A 23830-nucleotide genomic window follows, 5' to 3' on the forward strand; every position below is an offset into this window, starting at 1 on the left:
AAAAATAGCTACTCATGTAAAAAGCATGAAACAGCCTTTATTCAACATATAGTACTAAAAAATCTTTACATTGTACATATATCTATTTTTTTAGAGGAATTTATGACTGGATGTAGGAAAATAGTTAAAATCTAGAACTGAATGTTAAAGAGCAATTCTAGAAAAAATGTTGGGTCAGTAATGCAAACCAGGCATGACATTCCCCTCCGAAAAAGAAATCTGAAAAATAACCAAGGGTCACTATTAAAGTCACAACCGAATTCCGAGGCGCCCCAGTCGGGATTACAAGCTCTTGCATCTTAAAAGTAAGGAATTGAAAGTGATTTTCAAGATGAGTCTGCATGATAGTTTTATCAATTGACTTTAAAAGCAGTAAAAAGAGCATGAGAGTGTTCTTGGGCAAAGGATTTCAATTATAAAAAAAAAACTGATTTAAAAAAAAAATCTGAATGAAGATTTTAGTCGGGAGAATATCATACCTGATGCAAACTCTATTACATTTTGATAACTAGTCCAATCTGATGCCTTTTTAATACAGAAATTATCTTTTGTGCACAATTTAAGAGTAATCCCCCGGGGGGGGGGGGGGGGGGCATTCAAATATATTGCTGTACACACGCGTGACCAAAAAACGCGTTTAAAGGGGTGTTTTTTCAGTTTTGGACGTGGTACGCGCGTGGACTCGTTAAGGGTATCAAAAACACCAATATTTAGGAAAAAGGGTGGTTTTGAAAGACTGGTCAATGGTAAATGGCGGGATCAAACGTATTTAGGGTATGTTTTTTCCCCCAAAGCTTTTTTTTTAAAGACTAGCCAAACGTGTTTAGGGTATGTTTTTTCTCCCAAGCTTTTTCCCCGAGGTCATGTTTTGGCGACAACTTGTTTAGGGGCCAAAATGTGTAATAAAGCCCGCGAAAAACTTATTTAGGGGGTTATTTTGCACACAGAAAACAACTCATTTAGGGGGTGTTTGGTAATTCCTTGGTCACGCGTGTGTACAGAAATATATTTGACTGCCCCCCCCCCCCCGGAGTAATCCCAAGTCTTGGAGCAGTCTTATACCCCTTTCATAAACCCAATAAAACACAATTATGCGGCTAATAGCAGCATAATTTGGTCGTAAAATCAGAGGAGGACAAGAGTTATCCGCATTATTCTGATGCTGCTATTATCCGCATAATAGCGGCATCGGGACAAGATTTTGAGTTTATGAACGTATTTCCAAATAATGCGGATAATTGCCATGGTGCGGTCACAAGGTCACCCTTTTCCAACACAACCGCATTGGAGGGGGCGTGTCCAGTTGTCATGACGATTATCCGCCTTTTTCAGGACGGGCGCTCGTAAAAATAATTTATGGAGTTTGTGAACGCAATTTTTATTGAATTATCCGCATTACTCTTAGGCGGCTAATTGGAGGATATGTTTTATTGGGTTTATGAAAGGGGTATAACAAGACATTAGCCTCTATTTAGAGAAAATGGGGAATCAACAATAGGCCCATGGTAAAAAGGGCTCTGCAGGCAATCTCAGTCAATGTTTCTACAGTACCAATAATGGCAAAGATTTTATTATTCTTGAAGGCAAAGCAAAGTGAATTTTCAATCTTTTCCAATGCCTCTTTATATTGACCTTGTATATTTTTATATTTTTAGTGGCAAAACCACTTTTAATGGCACATTTCTACACTACAGTGCAAATGGGAAAAATAAAAAAAAGGGCATGACAAATCCCCAAGGCCAATGAGTAGGGCATCAAGGGCAGGTCAACAGGGCATCAATGATCACGGCCTTCAATGACCTGAGAATTAATTTAAGTTGAAACAGCTACATGCATCTGTGTAGTAAATATCAATTGGGAGTATTTTACAGAGCTCTCCTAATGTACGTATAAACTAGACTTCTCTCCAATATTAAAGATATTTTTTCTTTCTTTCAATAATTGCTCAATTTTTTAAATTGGCCTACATGTATATCATGGCCCTTTTTGTTCACAGTTTATCAATTTACCTTACTCAAAATTGGTTATTACACACTGCAAAAACTCTGGTGTTCATTTAACACCAGCCTGGAATCTATATATATGTCCACACCAGAAAAGTGTTAAACAACACCAGTTTGGTTTTGGTCTAACACCAGATAGGAGCATCGGTTTGATTCCAAACTGGTGTTGTTTCAATACTTCTCTGGTGTGGACATATATAGATTCCGGTCTGGTGTTAAATCAACACCGGAGTTTTTGCAGTGCATGAAGGTTCTCATCTTTATGTCATTGCGAAGACAAAACAGCTGCCATCAAGGGATCTATCCGTGACCTTTTCATGCACTATTAATGTTCTATTAGGAAGTTTGAATCAGCTGATGAAATTATTCCCAAAATACATAGCAACACAAGCCTGTTATCTCAGTCTCTCTACTTGTGTTTCTTTCATTTTTTTAATCCTCCATCGCTTTCTCTTCCTCTCTTCTGCTTTATTATTTTTTGAAAATCTCTCCCTCCCACTTTCCATCTCCATACTCCTCTCTGCCGCTCGTTCCCTTCCTTCATTGCCCCCCCCCCCCACGGATAAATAATCAAGAGAAAATGATTTAAGAATATAGTCAGATTTGAAGAGATTACTGTATCAAAGGGAATCTCCTCTAGCCCCTTTCTAATCCATTTTTATAAAATACTTTCATTTGCCTCTATTACAGTTTTGTTGTTATGTTGTTAACCTCTTCTTTGTTTTATTTTTGGTTATTCATTCCTTTAAGAAAGGTCAAATGCAGCTCTCTCAATCCTGAAATGGATCTCAAGAGTGCAATAGAAAGGAGATTCCCTCTTATAGCATTTCTTAACCTATAGTTATGAAATAGGAAACAGCGCAATTAACTAATGATTCTCAAGTTATTCCCGGGATAAAATGATCTGCATGGGGATTCATACATGCTGGAGAAAAGTTTATATATGAGCATCAAATAAATAAAAACTGACAAATTGATTTTCTAGCAAATAAAAATAATTTTTCTCAAATGAAAGCATAAAGATACTGTTCATGATGGGTTTAATTCTTCTTCTATCAATGAAAATCAAACCTAGATATGAGTTCTATTCAAATGAATGACTAAAACACTTAGTCCAATCATGAAGATCCACTAATTATCACAATTTGTTTGAACATCTACAAATAATTTTAAAATGGATTGTGAAGGATGATATTCCAGCACCCCTTCCCTATTAATGACAGTCACACAAGCAGAACAGTGTCGGATCTACGGTGGTGGGGGGTAGGATGCATTTCACTGCTGCTCATTGTTATTGGGTCAAACTGACTTGTCACCCCCTCCCCCCTTAACAAAAAGCTAGATCCGCCACTGACAGTAAAACTGTTCAAAGATCTTGATCCATGATTACATCAAGACCATGAAAAATAACAGCGACATCTGCATGTCTTGAGCACGAAAGCAATTATACAGTGGGTTGATTGCACCATTGGACAGTAATTGAGATTTCTGTAATTGCATCAGGATTGTTGCTTGATACCTCCATTGTCCATCATTGACACCATGCTGAGGTCATTAGTGGACGATTCAATAAACCTGTTCATACTCACAAGCCAAAAAACATACTGCACTTTATAAAGCCCTTTCATGGTTCATATTCAAAGCAGAATTTTATACAACAGTACATATAACTGGTGCATATTAGCACTGTGGTTTGGATTCCTCAGGATGCTGTTTGCACTATACACTGTATGCCTACATGTGTACATGGCTCAGATAAAGGTGACTAGAGCACTGGTAAAGAGAGGAATTTCAAAATTTGCATTTCAAAAAAATTAGTGAACTGGTATAATGTACAGGTTTTGCGCAAGAGTCATGTTATTTTCACATTGAATCAGGAAGTGTGAATTTCTCACATTTTATTTCTTATGAGTACATATGTTTAATTATACCAATTATTATTTGACATTAGACAAATAAATCAATGACATCCTTCTTCACATCACTGTCATTTTTGCAGGTCCATGAAACTAAAAGGGGAGGGGGCTCAGCTACCCTTCCCAGTAAGACTACAATTATATCCCCCCTGGACTCCTTCACTGAATATGAAAGGGGTAGGGGAAGGCGGGGTATGTTGTGACATTTTTGCATTTCGCATGTTAGAATTGATATGATTAATGATATTGTAGAAATAGGAACCTTTCCTTTAAATTTGATTCTTGGGAAATATTTTTCACCTATATATAACTTTCTACCCCCACACTGAAATTCATTGTGACCTTTGAAAAAACCGATGTCAAATGGCTCAACTTGCCCCATCTGTGGGGTAAGATGTGCCTCCTTGTGGGGTAAGTTGAGCCACAAAAACTATGTACAAAATGTATGTGGGAAGAACCAGCATGTCAATTTTTTATTTCAAGTCTTTTCACTTGCTAATTCTCTATAAATACTAACATCCTCTAAAAGTAAAATAACTGTCATGTACATTTGCACCTTTCTGCCTGCATATCAATGGCTATTCAAGGTTTGTATATTTTTTTTATCATACATTACCATACGAATTACCATGGCTCAACTTGCCCCATGTTGGCTGGCTCAAAGTACTCCAGTCCTTACTTAATGCGATATTTTGACATCCACACATTTCTTATGCATCCATCATGTAAAAGACTATGACAAGAATGAAGATCCATACCTGGACTAACAATATTGTTCTTATTTCTTTATTATATTTAAAGACGTGTGAGGGTAAAAAACACTGATCTATTTTACACCTTTTTTACTTTTTTGGCTAAAATTTGTATTTTTCCATCTAAAAAGTACTTTTTGTTTCAAAGTCGAAAACAATGTGGTGGGGTAAATGGTTATGTAATGGGTCATCAATACATGACACCACGACAATGTCTGACTCATTCATTTATTGGCCTGGGGGTGGTGGATCAACTTGCCCCTATGCTCAACTTACACCGCCTTCCCCTACTGTCTCTTACAGGCTGGAATATCATCTCTGTGAATCTAGACTAATTTATCCACTAATATGAATGGACATCCACTGTCTGCTTGCTGTCAGATAGGATGATTATATCCTAGCACATTAAACAGTAATTTAGACTCACTAAAAGCAAAACTGAAGTAGCAATTATTTTCAGTAAAGTCTTAAAATCAGGGTGAATCATCATTATATAAATCATCGTAGTATAGCATCGTGAAAATAACGGTGACACAACATTTTCTACGGTCTTAATAGAAGGCAGGGGTTAGAGTTAGAATTGTATTAGAGTTTTTTGTTCAGAATAATGTAAGGATAAGGATTAGAGTATATTAGTTTTGTTGGTTAGATTATGTTTGGCTTTATCGTGCAGATTTTCCGTCGTAGCAATTTTTGCAGAGCAAATGTCATGGAACCGAAATAACAATTTACAAACAAAAGAAACTCTGACGTACAAAAATGAGCAATATTTAGGATTTCTTACTTGCACTGCCATGAGCATTGCCAGGTATATCCTGGGATAGGTTTGTCGACTGGTTGAGTAGTCTCTTCTCCAGCATCACTCACTTCTATTGTTACCACCTTCTCACATGCCCATAGCTGGATGGCATTGCTACCAGTCAAAAGTTTGGTTCCTGTAACAATAGAATATTGAATATACTCAACACTGGGAGCATCTACAAAACTTAATCTTGGCATTTTAAGATTTCAATGTCGCCATCATCATCGCAACTGCCCTCCGAATAGCTGCATTTCTTCTGCTATGCAGGCAAGACTAAAATATGCAATAAATGAACTGCATGTAACTACACCAATTACTGATGTATACAGCTTTACATACCAAAATGCTTTCTATTTCCAATAATTTCAAAGTACTGCAGTATAATATGCTATTTGCATGTAAATTTAGCACAGCCAATAAAGTGCCCAACTACATCTTAACACACTGTGCATTTTTAGATGATGATAGTCTAGTATAATCATGGTTAAAAATAAAGTGTTGGTAGTCCCTGAAAATGAGCAAAGATTAAAATAGATATATCAAATTAATATCAATACATTACACATTTCTAAAAAGACGTTTCATATTCATATGTGCTCGTCTTGCTCCTACATGTATCACAAGGTACTGATCACAAACATACCGGCGGAATGGGTTAAACCACCTAACGAGGACATAACAATTTGGTGCCTAATCGCCTTCACATCCATTTCCGTGGTGTATGTCTGAAATTGATCGATCGGTGATTCTGTTACCGTCCAGAGGCTGCCACAATTGTTGGGATGGGAAAGGGCAACGTCATCAAAAATTCATGAAACCACCATCATTATCTCTGTATCCTCAGGTTTATATCTCTCTGGTGGCATGCCGTATATTGAGGTTTTTCTTTTCCTTAGCATGAAAATTAGAGATTTTATACCGGTATCTCCTTTTCTATGAGTATGCTTTGCCCTTGTATACTTCCATCAGTATTCCATGCAGCTTTTGAAATCATTAATTTGATTTCCATTCTCATGAGAAAATGCTTACAAAGATTTCATCCATACAGTTCTTCCTTTTTTCTTCTTTTTATGGAAGGGGGTACTACTGAAATTTTCAATGTTACAAATTAATGTAATACAGTAGATGTGGTTAATTTGTTTTCAAAACTTGTCACAGGGACAATATTAAAGGCTTTACAATTATTTTTATGGTGGATCACTTCTTTATCTTAAATAAGATAACCAAGTATTAATAAACCTGTTTAAACCCAGCTCTAAACACGTGTTAAAAAGTTTTCTGAAATTTTCATTTTATGCTAAGCTTGATAAGTGGTCTCATACTATTCCCCCTAAAAAAAATCAGAGGCCTAACTTTTTTTTTACATTTTTAATTGTAAGGTCTACCCATAGCTATCAGATGTTTTCAGCACACATTTCATACAAAACTTGATAATCACAGACAATGATTTTCAGATTGATCCAAACAATAATGCAGGATAAGCCAGTACTACATCATGTTCAAGAAAAGACTATCTCAAAGTGTTATTTTGGCAGTACTTTTGTTTCCTCTTTCCTTAAATTGTATTTTTTTTCAATTAGAAGTTTTTGTCACCCAAACAAGAGGAGCTCTGATGCTCAATGAAGACATCTTTTTAATTTGGATTAGTTTCTTGTTCAGGGCTAAATCAAACTTATTACTTGCCCAAATATTCAAAACCCTCCTTCTCAGGCTTTCAGCAAACATGTGCAAATATTTGCTCTTAATTCTACTACTACAGTACCTGTATAATTATGGAGATGGGTACACATATCGATCTGATCTTGAAATGTATACTTAGCATTATCAAGCACACAATCTATGGGTGTATAATCCTCCATAAAAGAGTGATGCACATCTTATTGTAAATTGGAATTATTTGTGAAACTTTACACAGACTTATATTAAGCTGTAAAAAACTTTGAACCATCAGTCATTGTTTCATAAAAATTTGAAATATGATCGATGCATTTGTTATTGCTCACAAATTTTATGAAAGGGCCAACGCATCAAATACCTACATGTATGTAGAACATAAAAAGGTAACAAACCTGTCATACTGACCTACATTCTCACATTACAAATTTAAAATTAAGAATATTATTACTCAGAATCACAAATTAATCTGATTCATGAATTTATCAAAAATAACCCATTATCAGAAGAAGATCAGCTCATTTGAAAGACAATATTCTGTAATCTCGCATCACATCTTTGCTTGTTGTAAGACTGCTTCAAAATGTTTATCAGGTATTTCCTATTTTATGCTTTGAAATAGTATTAATCAGCAAAGATGTCTCTATTATTAGTGAGTATCACGAATAAGTGTCAGATCAAAATAAAAATAAAAAAAATAAATAAAAAATGAAAAGCAATGATGAATAATCCTAATAAAACTTTTAAATTGCTTAAAGCTTTATCCTCTTTAGCATCTGTTCAGTTTCTTCAGAAGGCATATTAAACTTGGACATAATTTTATGTTTTTTTTTAATTGGGGGAGGGGAGTGGCAGTTCATTGCCATTTGCTGTCTTCCCATCCCAGTACTCTATTCCTTGGGCTGATGAAGCTAGAAATGACATCCATGCAATAGACCTTCTTTTTGCATAAAGAATAACATGTATACATTTATGAAAACACATAGATCGATTTCTTTATGCATGCTGAACACCATATACGGCACTGCTCCAGTAAAATGGTTTGTACATAACTATAAACTGAATATGCTGATTATTTCATAGCTATTGTTCATAAAGATCATGACCATCTTGGTCCCTGAAATGGGAAAACTGAAACAGTTATAATGCAGTCTCATGAGCGATTAAGACTGTTTGAGACAAGGTCCAGTATTAACACAGGGCATTAAACTGATCATAGGGCTAGTTATCACCAATTATTGCACAGGTTATTGTGTGCGATCAATCATACAACTGAAGTTCATTATTTGTGCTTTGTGTCACTGGGCCCCGGTTTGGTGTGATATTAGGGATTTAATCTTACCATCCTGGTTCCATGACAGGTTGCTAACCAGAGAGTCAATCTTAAAACTTCCAGTCTCTTCCCACTGATACTCAAGTTTATGCTGCATTCAAAGAAAAATGGAAACAAAATTAAAGAATTGAATGATTCAAATGGCAAAGAAGGTAGAAGTTAGAAAGATATAAGCAGTGGAATAAACAGGTACATGTCAACCGCGTAGCCAGGATTTTATTTTGGAGGGGGCGGTAAATGCACGCGAAGCGTGCCAACACTTACAGAGCGCGCGAAGCGCGCTCCCTAGGGGGTGGGTGCAGGGAGGGGGAGTTTCCCCCTCCCGCGCGAAGCTTTTGGTGTTTCATAAATTAAAATGAAAAGGAGCCGTCTCTCTTGTCTCTAGTACCTATATCAGCTCCAATACAGTTGACTATATTGTGATTTTGAACCTTGTTTTCATGAACCTTGTTTTCAAAAGTGATTGTGAACGCACAAAAAAGGAATACAATGGAGAAAATTAATATAATAAGAACCCCGCCATGAAAAGGGTCCCGAGAAAAGGGTATTCTCAATGATGTATTGAATACTTCCCTTGGAAAGATCAGATTTGATTACAAACAATTTAGCGACAGTGCATATCTTTAAGTCGCAAAACAGAGGAAAAGAAGTGTATATGCCGGGAGGAAGATATTCCTCCCCGCGCAGAGCAATGTAACTCTGAAATTTCAAAGAGCGGACGTTTCATCATATGCAGATATCTCTACTACCCCATCGGCTCTAATTCAATTGATTTTCTAAGATTATTGAACTTCATTACAAGGAAAATAGTGCGCAAAAAGTTGAAACTTCTGTGATTTATTGAAATTACATAAAACAGGATGCCTAATTTCTTTGACTTATCCTGAAGCGCTTCATTTTGAATTATAAAGAAACTTTAGTGTCATTCAAAATTTCAAACTGAGGGCGCAAAACAGGACAGGAGATGAATGTGCAGGGAAATGACATGAATTTGATAAAAAATATTGTACTTTTTTATTTAATACGACACAAATTTTATACCTTCCTCTTTTAAAATTAGGAACCTGTTTGCCCCCAAATTATGGTTGTTTAGAAATGAGCTGAAAAGCGGGAGAAGTTGACTTAATGGAGGTGACGGCATAAATTGATATAAAGATTTTACCCGCCCGGAGCCGAACCGACCAGAAGTTGCGCGATCAATAAAAAAAAAAGATAACTTCATATACTTCGGCCTAACCTTACTCTAATTCCATGCCCCAATTTATACATTTGAACTTTAACTGGCAAGAAACACATATATACATGTAGCTGAGGTGGAAAAACAGGGTTGGGAAACAATGGAGAACTTCAGTATTGTCATTTAACCGCGCGCAGCACGGAAGCAAAATTCACATATAAATTTAGAGCAAGAGTGAAGGAGTTTCTCTTTTGAGAAAAAAAATAAAGAATAAAAAGAAAAAAAAAACACAAAGCTACCTTTCTTCCCTTTCCTCCCTTCCCTTTTCCTTTCCTCCTCTCTTTTTTCCCTTCCTTTTTTTCTTTTTGGGGACGTTTTGGGGGGGGCGGCCGCCCCCACCGCCCCCCCCCTGGCTACGCACCTGTATATCAATATGAGGTTGTATGAAAAAAGATAGAAAGAGGGAGAGACATAGAGATAGAAAGATATAAAGCAAAATGAGAGAAGAGGAGAGACATATAAATCAGTTTACAGAGAAACTTGTGCATGTAGAGAAGGGGAAAGTAAAGAAGAGACAGAGAAAGATTCAAGAGAAAGAGTAAAAATTTAACAAATTTTCTCAGGATTTCAGCTGTTATCGTAATCAATAATTTAAAGGTCAAGTTCACCCCAGGTCCGGGAATATGTTGAATTAAATAAATAAAGAAAAATCAAATAAGCATAATGCTGAAAATTTCATCAAAATCGGATGTAAAATAAGAAAGTTATGAGGTTTTAAACTTATTTTCATTTTTTTCACAAAACAATGAGACCCTATATGCACAACTCAGTGACATACAAATGAGACAGACGAGAATGTGGCTGACTCACTATTTTCTTTTTTTACTTTGAATTATACAATATTTCATTTTTTTTTTTACAGATTTGACAATAAGGGCCATTTTGACTGAACCATAATTGTATTAATGTAATTCCACATGTTCAGGTGGGCCAACGAGGAGAAAATAAGAATATTTCACATTTCAATATTTCATATGATAAAATAAAAAAGAAATAATGAGTGGATGATGTCATTAGTCTCATTTACATGCCGACCAGGATGTGCATATAATTGTTTTGTGAAATAAGCAAAACTTTAAAATGTCAGCACTTTCTTATTTTACATGGGATTTTGATGAAATTTTCAGTGTTATGCTTGTTGGATTTTTTCTTTTTATTCAAATCAACGTTTCATTGGGGTAGACTTGTCCTTTAACAATAATCAGGGATTACTACATACATGTACATGGCTTCAACGTGAGATGCAATAAAACCATGGCGATTCATAGAAAATTTTAGTCATATTCGGTTTATTGTACATTGATTGCTTGTAAAGTACATGGATTTTTCTTGCGAAGTATGGCTATAAAAATGAAGAAAAAAAAAAGATCTGATGTAGCCAGACATCTGGCTTTATGGCAATCGCTTCAACAACATCATAAGGTGGTTTCAGACTGCCTCGTAGTTCGTCAGTTCCAGGTATTTTCTGATCGGGAAATTTACCCGATCAGAAAATACCAGGTAATATTGGCAATGTGAAAGCAAATTACGCGTAATATCCCCGAAAGAAAATACCCACTAAATAGAAGGTACTTGGCAAAATTACGAGAACTTTCGCGGGGATTTTTCCAAGGTCGCAGGTATTTTGGCAATGTGAAAGCAATTTACGGGAACTTTTAGCCCAGCGTGTAGTTGGGCGCGGGCGCCGTGGGTGGCTGCTGAGCTAGTGGTTTTGAATCTCGCGCCTTGCCTGCTTATCAGACCATACTGCCCATGCTCCTAACTTCAGGAATGATATCCCGAAGGGTATGTTTCGGGGCAGTGTGAATGCAGGAATAATTAATGGGTATTTTATAGCCTGAAAAAGTTCCCGTAATTTAACGGGGATTCTTATGATCGAGGCGGTTTGAAACCACCTATAGAGACCATTTTCCTGAAAGGCTGAAACCTTATTCATAATTCAAGTATGTGGCATTTTCACAAATCAGGCAGTCTTCAGAGAAAACAGCCAATCTTCAATTTTGCTCTAAAATATACCACAATCAATTTCTAAACCACCGCAGAGTCATTCTATTTCAAATGTCACTTTAAATCTGGAAAAAAAATATTCACGATCAGTTTATGTGACTTGTTTCTCAACTTTCTCTAATAACATAGTTCAATATGATAGTGCCATTCACAAAAGGATTCAAAACCAAAAATATTGAAAGCAAATGTCACATAAAAAATGACAGGCTAAGCAAGTAGGGGTAAAAAAGTAAGTTTAATTGTATTATGAACATCGAGTAGCTTCATGAAAATAACTTAGAGATTGAAGAAAAAAAATCATACACCAAAGAAAAGTATGAAAAGGTTTAACCCAATTTATTGTGCTATAATACTTTTTTTTTCAAACAGTGATACTTTTTTTTTTTTGGGGGGGGGCTAGAACAAGATCTAAAAAAAGGTGATTTTTATGGATAATGGTTGTACATACATGTACTATGCTTTATGATATATAAAAAATTTGAGCTAGCTAGTAAACTATATAGCATCTTCTCACTTGTACTGTACATTCTAAATTGAATAGGTTTTTGGAAAAACAAATTTTATACATGTACATGTATGTACATAAACTATGTGCGTTCATAAAGATAGGAATACCTACAAATGCATGTAAATGTCTACCCACATATAATGTTGCAAGAAAATGTCCAGTTGAAAAATGCATGAGTATTGATTTTGATCCCAAACACCAAATTGTCTGTCTGCCTACGCTTAAAGGGAGATAGCCTAGCCTCCGCTTTGATGGATGTCGTTAACGTTAATACTGTTATCACATAGCAGATTAATGAGTTGTATTGACTTTATTGCGGATGAGCATTACATAGTGAGCTCTAATTTTTGTACAAGGCTGACAGATGGAAACAGGATCCTGATTCATAATTTACAAGTTGAAAGTTTTTGCTGCAATATTCTCAAATTTTACCAATTGATTTTGCCAACAACAAATGAGTTCCATACCTCTAGCATTTAAAAAAAAATTATTTTCAAGAAAAAGTGCCATTGTCTGCTCTGTATTACAAAGACCCCCTACATGAGTATCTTATTACAACATCGCAAAATAAAATGTCTCTTTTTGGGGTTCGGTTTTAATCAGATAATTGCCTATTAAACAATTTATAATTAATTTAGAAGGCCATGAAGAGGAATGAGTAATGAAAGGAAGTCATTGAGCATAAATTAGTTATCATAAGAAAGTTCCAACGACCCCACAATGTATGCATCACTATGAAAAACTGTTGCACAGATACCCCTCTCCCAAACTCTACCATTTGGGACAGCCTGCAAGTTGGCTGTATATGTATCCGGACTGTACATTGCAGTTTTAGGCATTTTGCATCATATCAATGTGCAACTTTTCTTTCCAAATATACCTGTAGACCTAACTGATGATAGACCAAACCATCATATCTAGACTCATAGAAATATGAGGAGAGAGAGGGAGAGTACAGCAAGAAACAGAAAGCAAAGCAGAAAATTTCAAGGGGATGAGGGAGGGAGAGAGAGAGAGAGAGAGCAAAACAGAGAGAGAGAAACAGACAGAATGAACGTCAAATTATACATATTTGTGGGCAGGCCAAAGATCTAGGTAGCATCCCCCATCCAGGCATCGGTCTAAACTCTTGGCCAATCAAAAGCCACCTGTAGTGTGAAACTTCCCCCCTCTGCAAATCCTGGGTTTTAAAAGTTTGGGGAAGGGGAATTACATGGCTTACTTTTCCTTAAAAAGTGGAACACATACTTACCTCACCTACCATATTTACTATATCGATATTAAATCTCGGAAGATAGCAGACCAGTTTATTGGTGGATTTGAGCCAAGCTAGGCAATAGTGAAAACCTTCTTATAAAGGAAAACTAGGACTTGAATTGATTTTTTTCGGAAAAGCAAGAGGAATTATTTACTTGACAACATGAACATGCAACTGCTAACCGTTTGTCTTTTTATGCCAATTTTGGGTGAGTACAAAATACACAAAAAGTTTTGTTCGCATGTCAGTGATTAGAGTGATACAAACTATCACTATTTCATTCCTATTGTGTATTTGAATCCGAAATGAAAATCTGAAATTATGAAAGCATGAATATGAATGGCAATGTTTCAATCTCTAATTGCAGTGTATATACAATACTCTAGATTTTTGTTATTCAAATCCTAGTTCTTTCAAGCATTAAATTAAAAAAATACAGAATCCAGATTTTGAATAGACTTCAATTCAATAGCAGACTCGGTGACAATCATAAAAAAAACACCTTCTGGGTACATGTAGTATTACCGAGTATGAAATTTTCTATTGAATTCTCTGCGATGACGAACATCTTCAGAATTATGAAATTTTTTGTAATACAAAACTCTGAAGAGTCACACATGGATTCAGATTATTTTAAATAAAGAAAAGCACTGAGAAAAATTTTCTTTAAAATACCAAGGAAGCATGAAATTAGATTGTACTATATGTGCAGAGGGTGTAAACTGCCTTAAAATAAATAAGTATGTCTTAAAGGCTTTTTTCCCTGTAACAATGGTGCACCATGACCCAATTCTGTGCTTTGGCAGGGCCTCTAATGTCTCATCAAATCTCCACTGATACTGATCAATCAGAAGGTGTGGAAATGTAAACTGGAAATATACATGTAAAGTACATTTTTTCTCTTTTCAAATGCACACTTTCTCTAGGGAAATCTATGTCATTTATCTATGATTGCTACGCAGATTGATAAGTGAGACATGAGAGGCTCTTACATAAACATCCTAAAGTCAGGAGAAACTGGGGTAATCCAACTCCAAGCATTCAATCAGGGGGTTATTTTTTCTAGCATTTTGCGATAGTCAGGATAGCGTGATCGTTTATGATAGTTCAACAGTACGCATAATCTTCCATGACACAAAAAGATTGGTATCATAATTTTATAATCATTTCACTTGCAAAGCGTATTTCATGATTTACTTTCAATGCTCACAATGTTCATGCCAAATCTATCAAGTTCTACAATTGGTAAAAAACTGAGATGTCATTTGAGGATGTTTTTCATTTTCAGTGACTTTAATTTTATACATGCTGACAGACAAATGGATCTTTCTTTTTATCATGACTGCCAATAATGCTATTAAACTGTAAGACATTATGAACCAGTGTAATACATGTTTTCAATTTTTTTTTTCTCAATACCATTTTCTGTTTACCACAAAACATTGTCACATTAAACCAACAAGGCAAAATGCATTCTAACTACTTCTTCCTCCTGTGTATTTTCTTCGCTGGTGGGTGTGCGCAATTCTCTAATCGGATTCCAATATTATAAATGATACGCCCGCCCAACAAATTACTGCCAGACACGATCAGCTAAGGGGAATCCCCAGGGTTTATTTGGTATTTCAGGCTTGTAAATTTCCTCTGCTCCATCTTCCATAACGATACATCAAAACTCTCAGGCGAAGCACATCAAAGTCAACAACTAGAATGTCAACCCTTTGAAGTTTGGTATTGCATGTAAATATGAAGCAGTTCAAATGTCCGCCCCTAAACCTGAGTACAATCAATTGTACACATACTGTACATGTAGATGTTTTGACAGAAACAAAAGACTTGTTCATACATTATACATGTATGTCCCAATTGACCTTTCATATCAACAATGGATATCTGATTAATTGACCTAGGCTCGAACTGTTGCATAACAACCAATAAAAACACACATCCTTGTCTCATATGCAAAGCCAATTTGAGCTCTCGCTTCTAAATAGTAAATGGCTGTAGGGCCGTCTGCACCAGCCCCAGTTTTCAAATAATCGCACTACAGGTATATCTGAGCCGGCAAATTATCCCGATCTGAACAATCTTGAGATTATTTGTAATGGAGACACCATCATCGCGATAGTTCACCGGATTAATCTCAATATTGCAATCCTAAGTCAACTTTAATAGGATTATTTGCAAAATAGTGCGTTATTTACGAATTATCCCTTATTTATTCACGGTGTCACACCATAATGCATTAATGCCTCACTCAAGCACGAATTGCTCTTCTTGGGCTGGTGGAGACAGGGTTACTTGAATCTTGAGATTAATCGCAAAGAGGGCCGATCAGGCTAAAATCTTGAGATTGAGCAAACTATGGCTATAGTGCAGCACCGCCTAATGTGTGTCCAAAGGATGTAGTATCATTTCTTGCCTGAGCACGAAAGAGAAGAAGTGGTCTCTACTATATTGGAAGGAAATCAAAACACCTGATGCACACTCATGATGAGAAGTTCATGATAAAATGCTTTTGACTGGTGGTGCAACAGCCATGAAAGGTCACTTGATAATTAAAGGTAAAGATACTGGAAAGTACAAAAGGTATGAGTAGATCATGTGACCCAGAAATCTCATTCTATTTTTGAGAGTCACCTTCCCTCCTCTTTCTATAGATTTCTATACATCTCTATCCATCTCTCTTTTATTCCTCTCTCTCTCTGCCTCCTTCTCTCTCTTTTCTTTCTGCCACTCACTTGTTCCCTTTCTCATCCTCTCATTCTTTAGCTCCGTCTACATGTATGAATAACTGTGTGTCATAATTGAATCATCATCATCTCTGCATTTGGCAGTGACGTTACCTCAGGCATGACTAGTTCTATTCAAGGGCCTCACTCCTGCGAAGTGAAATTAGAAATTTAGGTGAAATGGAAATTGATAATCAAATTGGTCTCTTACTCAAAGGCAGAAAAACGAAATGGTTTTGGAATGTAGAGAGAGAGGGTATAAGAGTTTGGTATTATTTAAAGAGACCATATAGCCATGTGACAAATGTTACAGTCAAGTGTATACTCCAAAGGACAAAAAAGGCACAGTACATTGGATCAGTACAGTACCTTTATATCATGACCTTGTGTACTTGGACTGAAAAAGGGGGTACTTTTCTCATACTATCATGAATATACATGTACATTATTTATTAAAAAAACCTTTAAATGCAAAATTTATGATAGTGCGCCATTTTCATGGAACATCATAAATCCTGAAGGCTTCAACAAATGCTTTTTGTACACATGTATGTACTGTATGTACATGTAGCTCAGCAGGGCAACTCCATAAAATACCTTTTTGTACGTCCAACCCCATTTTTCTCATGTTTTACTTCACTTCATAAACTGACCCAAGTCATGGTCCTTTGAGAACATTATAGACTGTCAAAAGAACAAGAAATCAGAAACATAAATTTCTTAAAGGCCCTATATATAGGGGGTGGGATGTACCTATTTTATGGAATTTCCTAGCAAAATAATAATGTTCAGTAGTAGTGTAGACTATATACATGTAGATGATCATGACATGTAGGTATGTACATGGATGAATGAATGCTAATTATGGAACCCTGTTTGCTATTTTATACTGGCTGCTATGTCTGGCCATCCTCTGACAAATTTTACGGTTTTCAGTGACAATATATGTTTTATACATGTAGGGACCTATACATGTATGGGGAATAAAAGAAAATGTGTACATTATATACAGCATACTCAAGAAAAACAATAACTTGTGGAATTGGATAAATCTGAATAAAGAGGCTGATTTTCACAACTACCGGTACCATGTTTACAGAATGTCAGAAATCTGTCTGAGTGTTTGCCATCCCACATCATTAGCTCATCAAATTCTTGTACGCACTTAACGGTTATTGGTAAATGGACTAAAAAAGGCAGAATTGACACTTGTAATAAGACCTTTTGAGTCACTTCACTCTGATGGATGACTTCATCATGTGGTTCTGATACACAGTGGTATTCAACCACTGAAACTTGAACTGTTATTATTTATGAGCCTATCCATGTTTAGGGGATTTACAGGATCATATACACCTAATCTGTTGATTCCTTGGACTCATCAGGTTCCAGTCCTGACACAGAAAACTCATGTCACAGTGGCAAAACTCTGTTTTGAAAAGTTATTCACCAACCAATGGTATGCAACCAATTTCATTCCAAATTTAGAATCGTCAAATGTTTGCTGTCTCATATTAAAAAAACCCAGTTCACAATAGGTCGATTATGAATTGATATGGTCTGCTCAAATATCACATCTAATGAATGGTCCTACTTTCAGATAAAAAACCATACACTGTACAAAGTCATTTTCAGAAGCCTTTTTTGTAGTGGTGATTAAACATGTTTACAAATAATGTGTTTACAATGTACTTAGTACATATGACTCCAAGATTGGGAATAAATATGTACATCAATCAGATAAAACAAATATGTACAGGTGCATGTGAGCATGCTACTAGTACTGTACATGTTCATATTTTCATTGTCATGTATATTGTACATGTAACATGAACATATTCATATTTCATATTTTCATCATATAAGGACTAAATGGTTTCTGAAAATTTCCAATACTATACATGTATACAATACCCAAGATTTATTATTAAAAATACATGTATGTTTTGCATACATTATGCATGTGAATACCAAATATTTTCTGAATTTGTTTGAGCATTTGCGTACACAATAAAAGCAATGAACCACTACACTGTACTCTCCATTGAATCTATGTATACACAACATTTGTCAATGGAAATACTTTTCCCTAGTACTTCACAATCTAAGAGTTGTTTTCTAATTTTTCTTGTCCCAACAGCATGTTCCGCCCAGTTTGACTGGTTGATGAACTACAGACAACTCAACGCAGGAGCACCGCAAAGACAGACAGACTTTGGTTTCATGAAACCAAGTACCACTCCTAAACCTCTGGGTGCATTACCAAAGAAACGCAGAGATGGCACTGCCTTTGGATTAGGGGCCGCAAACGAATTCGCTGGGGGCAGCAGTAGCTACACGAACCAGGACACCGCTCCTGTTGATGCTGGCATAGGTGACACTTCTGGGGGCAACGCGCAAGGTAGCGACTGGGACATCAATGCAGCTGGCACTGACTACGGCGGAAACAGCAATGGTGGTGATTATGGTGGCACTGGTGGTGTCTCAGGAGGCAATGGTGGTGGATTTGGAGGAGGTAGCAATGGTGAAGGAGGCTCCTTTGCAGAAGGTGGCAATCTTAACCCAGGTTATGATGACAGCATGCAGAACCTTGCTAATGCATCTGCTGGTAGCATTGCTGGTATTGTCATTGGTGTCATCATTCTATTGTGTGTCTTGGCTGGAGTGTCCTTCTTTGTCATGAGGCAAGTCCATCGAAAGGTGCAGGTGAATGCAACACGAGCATAATCATCTTTGAAAAACTTCAACTATAAGACTGTATTAACGCTGCTATTAAAGTTATATTCAAAACATATTGACAATGGAATCTACAGTGTTTTTTTTTTCTTGATAAACTGAATGATAATTCCAATCTAATGAATATCTAAATGTGTGAATGTCATTAAAACCAACCATGGAATTGTGGTGTCTATGAAAAATCAATCAGTGTCTACTTTAAATATTCTTCCAAAGTCATGAGCAGAAATGTACACGTACATGAAATCTAGTTTGATTTTCAAGTCTTCAATCCCATCCCTCAAGTGATCTGTTTTCACTAAAGAGATACTAGTTTACTATCTACTGTAGATTTCAATTACCTTTCAACAATCATTTGATTCATCAATTCTTTCTGAACTCCCTACTCCATTCATATATTTTTTCTGATTTCCCACCACCCACCCTCTCTCTGTCTCTGTCTTTCCTGCTGATCACACACACACACAATACTTTATTCCAGTGTCTCACTTTTGTTCTCCCTTTTCAATTTCTCATATCTTAAATTTTCATTGTAGTCCCGTAATAAAGTCTTTTGCATACCTCAAGATCTACTTTTTGCTTGATTAGCATTAATAATCTTCTTCCTGGTCATATATCCCAATATTTCAAGTGCTTTTCTACACTAGACATTTTGTTGTTACATTTTAAATGAATACATGCTCGTTAATGTCAATGCCAGTGAAATATAATGTTGTATCTTGTATAATAAACTGTGAAGTACAGTGTACATAACATATTCAATGGTCCACAGGTGTATGTTTCCTATGTCCAATGTAAAATTGGTTTCATACATGTATGGTAAGGCCCCCCGAAGTGTGTGAAGTCCCTGTTGTCTGCGCACACGCGTATCTGCGTGATTCTAGTAAGAAAATGTACCCAACAACCACAAACTTTACACATGCAATACATAGAATGATATTCATTATAAAAAAAATCCAACTCCAAATGGTGGAAAATAATGAATTTTGGGGCATTTCATGTGACGGCCTCAAAATGCAGCCTTTCTCATCAAAATCCTGAATCATGTATGAATGGGTAATGTACAAAGACATGGGGGATCATTTTTTGTTAAATCTGAAAATGACTGGCCAAGGTTTTTTTTTTCAAGAAAATCATATATTTCTTTCAAATTTTTATGAGATTTTTGGTACACTTTAATACTCATAAGAATATATTAAAGGAACATTATCAACTGAAAATTTTTCTGAAATAAACAGAAATTCATGTTAAAATATTCAATAGTTACACACGTATGTATGTGCACAGACATGGGGGCCCCTTCATAAAGTAGTGTACATGATAGAAATAATAAATGATAGATGATGGTCAGGACTATATACATTGGATAATCATAGTCGGATATGTCTGTCAAATAGGACCCTCCTGGTGCCTGATACTCCACAACTTTATCAGACAACCATCCGGGTAAACTTTTATTTCCTGAACATTTAGTTTAATAAACCATCTTTGCTTTAATAGCCTGAAACTGCACTCTCATGTTACTTTACCTACATGTAATACTGGACTTATTCTTGTATGTCAAGGACCTAAATACAATGTTTTATCCAACAAAGTCTGTTTTTCTTGACAGTTGCTATAGTCAGATGAGTTTCTTAGCCAATCAAAACTGTCAGGACTGCCAGAAAACGAGAGCTTTTCATCAACATTTTTCATCTGACAACTTTCCTTGATTTTTAATTGGCTGAGTAGCACAGTTCTTAAAGGTAACTGTCAGATTGGACACGTCAGATACATGTAACACATTGTACATACATGTACATGTACAAGGGCAGATGAGTCCTTAATGGAATGGTCAAGAAAAGAAAGCTACATGTATGACTGCATTCATTATCCATATATACTCACTATGCAGACAGTTTTCATGAGGGTCACAAAATAATTGCTGATGATAATATTCTGCAATTGCTTCTCATTTGACCAACAATAGGTTTAATGCTTCTGCTTTGTTGGCAGAAACAAAGTTAAAAAATCCCCTTTATAATATTACTTTATCAATGGTTAATAAATATCATAAATGAATTATTAAAAAACTTCTCGAACTTTTCAACATGGATAGCTCTTTCTACTTACATTTGAGTTCTTCTTTTGAGCAACTGGTGAAGGTTCAAATATATAGACCTGATTTGCATATGATGCAGCAATCTGCAATGAAAAACAAAATGGAAACAATATTATTTGGTTAAAGCAGGTTCAATAAATGTTAAATTGTTAGAGAAAGCATGTACACCCACTAGTACAATGCATGTTAAACAGGAGGTTCCATGACAATTATTCCACCCTAAATTACACACACTAATCGAATGACCAACTTCAACCCTGGGTTTACGTGTACCCAACCCTAAACCTAACCCTAAACCTAACATGAAACCCTATTGCAACCCTAACCCTACATCATAGCAGAAATAGGCCAGAGCAATTGTTGCAGGAGCAAATGTCCCCAAACAGCATTATCTCCAAATTATAGTAACTATGTACAGTCGTCAGAGACATACATGTACTGTACATGTGCGATACCCACACTTTATAAAATAAAATCAAATCAAATTGGGAGACATGACATTTGCTCTGGCGACAATCGCTCCGAACGTTATTTCGTCTACATGTAGATATAGGGTAAGGGTTAGGGTTGCTATAGGGTTTTTATAGTGTAGGGTAAGGATAAGGTATAGTGTTAAATCCAGGTTTGATTCGTAATTTCATTAATGTGTGGAATCTGCAGCGGAGCAATTGTTGCCGGTGCGAATGTCCTGGAACCTCAAATTGACACTTTGATTGTATATTAAAGCAAAAATAACCTGGCAAATTTTTTTTTGTTATCCCCAGAAGCTATCGCGATATTTCCTACATATGTATTATTAATGTACAGTACTTCCATTTAATTTCTGAAGTGTGCGATCAAAATACAGAACATTCTTGAAGTCATATAGTGGAAATACAATGTAGAAACTGACATGATATTTAACAGCTTTTTTTTTACCCAGTATGTCTTTGATTACACATGATCTACATGTACCAGATGCAACAAAACCGATTTATGTCTGTACTGCAGTACTTGTGTACATGTAGCATGGGGGGGGGGGGGGGGCTATAGTGTACATGTACATCAAAAGAACATAATTATATCTACAATGTATAATGTTGGCCCTACAGTGTACATGTACATGTACACCTGTAGTTATAAAACATGTATCACCTACATGTACATGCACATGTGTTGGCCTACTGGTAAACACCCCCTTATTCTGATTTAAACATTTTCTTCAGTATTCCATTACATTTTTTATTCATTCCATTATTTTATTGTTCATGTGTAGAAAAATGTATTACAGATGTAAAAGTGTACCAGCAGATGCATATTACCCCCCCCCCCAAAAAAAAAAAGACTGCATGTACATTGTATGTACATGTACACAGATTTATAGCCAAGACCCCAATGTGAAATTCCATACATGTACACATAGTAGCCACGCTATTGAAGAGTACATACATGTAGACAGCCATACATGTATATGCCACGACCTACACTCTATCGGCACAAAGTGGGGGCACTATCTCCGTTCATTCATTCATTCGTTCACTCATTCATTGATCAAGAGTATTCCGAAATGTGAAACCTACTGTACATTCCGAATTGTAAAACCTACTTTACAAGGGGGGAAATGCACATTCACAAGTATGTTGGTACCTGTACATGCATGCATGTGAGCACAAACCCTACAACATATTTTCCACTTGGAGCCACCTGTGTGTCTCAAGTACAGTCTTGGCATGCAGTGGGTTTTCTCTTTTCCTCTATTCAAGGGATGCTACGGGCTGAAAATATTAAATTCTTCATACATGTACATAGAGGAAAATTCACAGAGCACAATGCCAAAAATTTCATTAAAAAAACAATTATGTCCAACAGTACAGTCAAGGTACACACATTCATGTACATGTACATAAAACTCTAGGATCCCCAAGGTTGTAAAACAGAAATTTTGAAGAAAAAATGTGATCATATATATTTGGGCTGGCTACACTACTAAAGAGTGCCGTATCATGCAAAAACTGAAAGTACTGTATTTATAAAAAAGCTATAAAATGCAAGTCTTGGAAGAATGTGTACACTCATATTTGATGAGTCCCACTTTCTGCATTAGGAGGCGCGATAGCTCAGTCGGTAGAGCGGGGGATTCGTATTCCGGTGACCCAGGTTCAATTCCCAGTTGGTGCGCTAGTGCCCTTTAGTAAGGCATTAATCCTCAATACCAGGTCCTTCGGAGCGGACCTTAAGCCGTCGGTCCTCTGGTTGCTTACTTACAAGCATTCATGCTTTCTTAATACCAATCAGGTAAAACAATCCCAATAAATCAATCAAAAAATTAAGCAGTTTATTTTGTTTTAGTCATCCTGAGCGGTTATCAAGCAAGAAGACTATTTGTAGCTCCTCGAGTAAAATGGGAGAACTATGTGGTTCATCATACTGGATCCTCAGTGGGTGATATTAAATTGGACATGGAGCTCATTCCATGCAATTATACCACGGTGGAGACAGAGTGTAGAATAATATTACCGGTAACCTCAAGAATATCATTCAAATCTGTTTCTCTCTTTCTTTCTCTATATGTAGATGTCTCTATCTTCTTGCGATTTCTTCTTTAGACGTACAGGTACATGTATCGTATTCTCCCCCTCTCTCTCTTCCTCTTTTTGATTTTTTTCTTCTTAGTCCTCTTCTTCTTTTGCTCCTTTCTCTCACCTTCTGTTTTATTTTAAATCTTCTTGTTGTTTTTCTTTCCCCCCTTCTTCTTCTTCTCACTCCCTTTTTTCTGTCTTCCTTTCTTTCGT

The 23830-nt window shown here is 36.2% G+C and overlaps 2 protein-coding genes across 3 annotated transcripts in view; one reads left to right on the forward strand and one right to left on the reverse strand.

Annotated features, from left to right (window-relative positions):
* LOC129262557 (dmX-like protein 1) overlaps positions 1-23830 on the reverse strand; it is a 77142-nt gene that overhangs the window by 48399 nt on the left and 4913 nt on the right. Inside the window, exons 3-5 of the mRNA XM_054900683.2 lie at positions 21071-21142; positions 8490-8571; positions 5456-5606 (exon numbers count right to left, since the gene is read on the reverse strand). Coding sequence (XP_054756658.2) covers positions 5456-5606; positions 8490-8571; positions 21071-21142 — 305 coding nt within the window. The remainder of the gene's footprint in view (positions 1-5455; positions 5607-8489; positions 8572-21070; positions 21143-23830) is intronic.
* On the forward strand, positions 12118-21052 carry LOC129260593 (dermokine-like). 2 transcript variants are annotated; one of them, XM_054898556.2, is made up of 2 exons: positions 12118-16054; positions 18363-21043. In XM_054898556.2, exons 1-2 carry the CDS (start codon positions 16003-16005, stop codon positions 18947-18949), a joined length of 639 nt encoding a protein of 212 aa, XP_054754531.2. In that variant the 5' UTR covers positions 12118-16002; the 3' UTR covers positions 18950-21043. The 2 variants fall into 2 exon arrangements, with proteins under 2 accessions (XP_054754531.2, XP_054754533.2); XM_054898558.2 differs by having other exon boundaries at positions 13448-13698; positions 18363-21052.

Source organism: Lytechinus pictus, chromosome 5 (assembly GCF_037042905.1).
Source record: "Lytechinus pictus isolate F3 Inbred chromosome 5, Lp3.0, whole genome shotgun sequence".
NCBI lineage: Eukaryota > Metazoa > Echinodermata > Echinoidea > Temnopleuroida > Toxopneustidae > Lytechinus > Lytechinus pictus.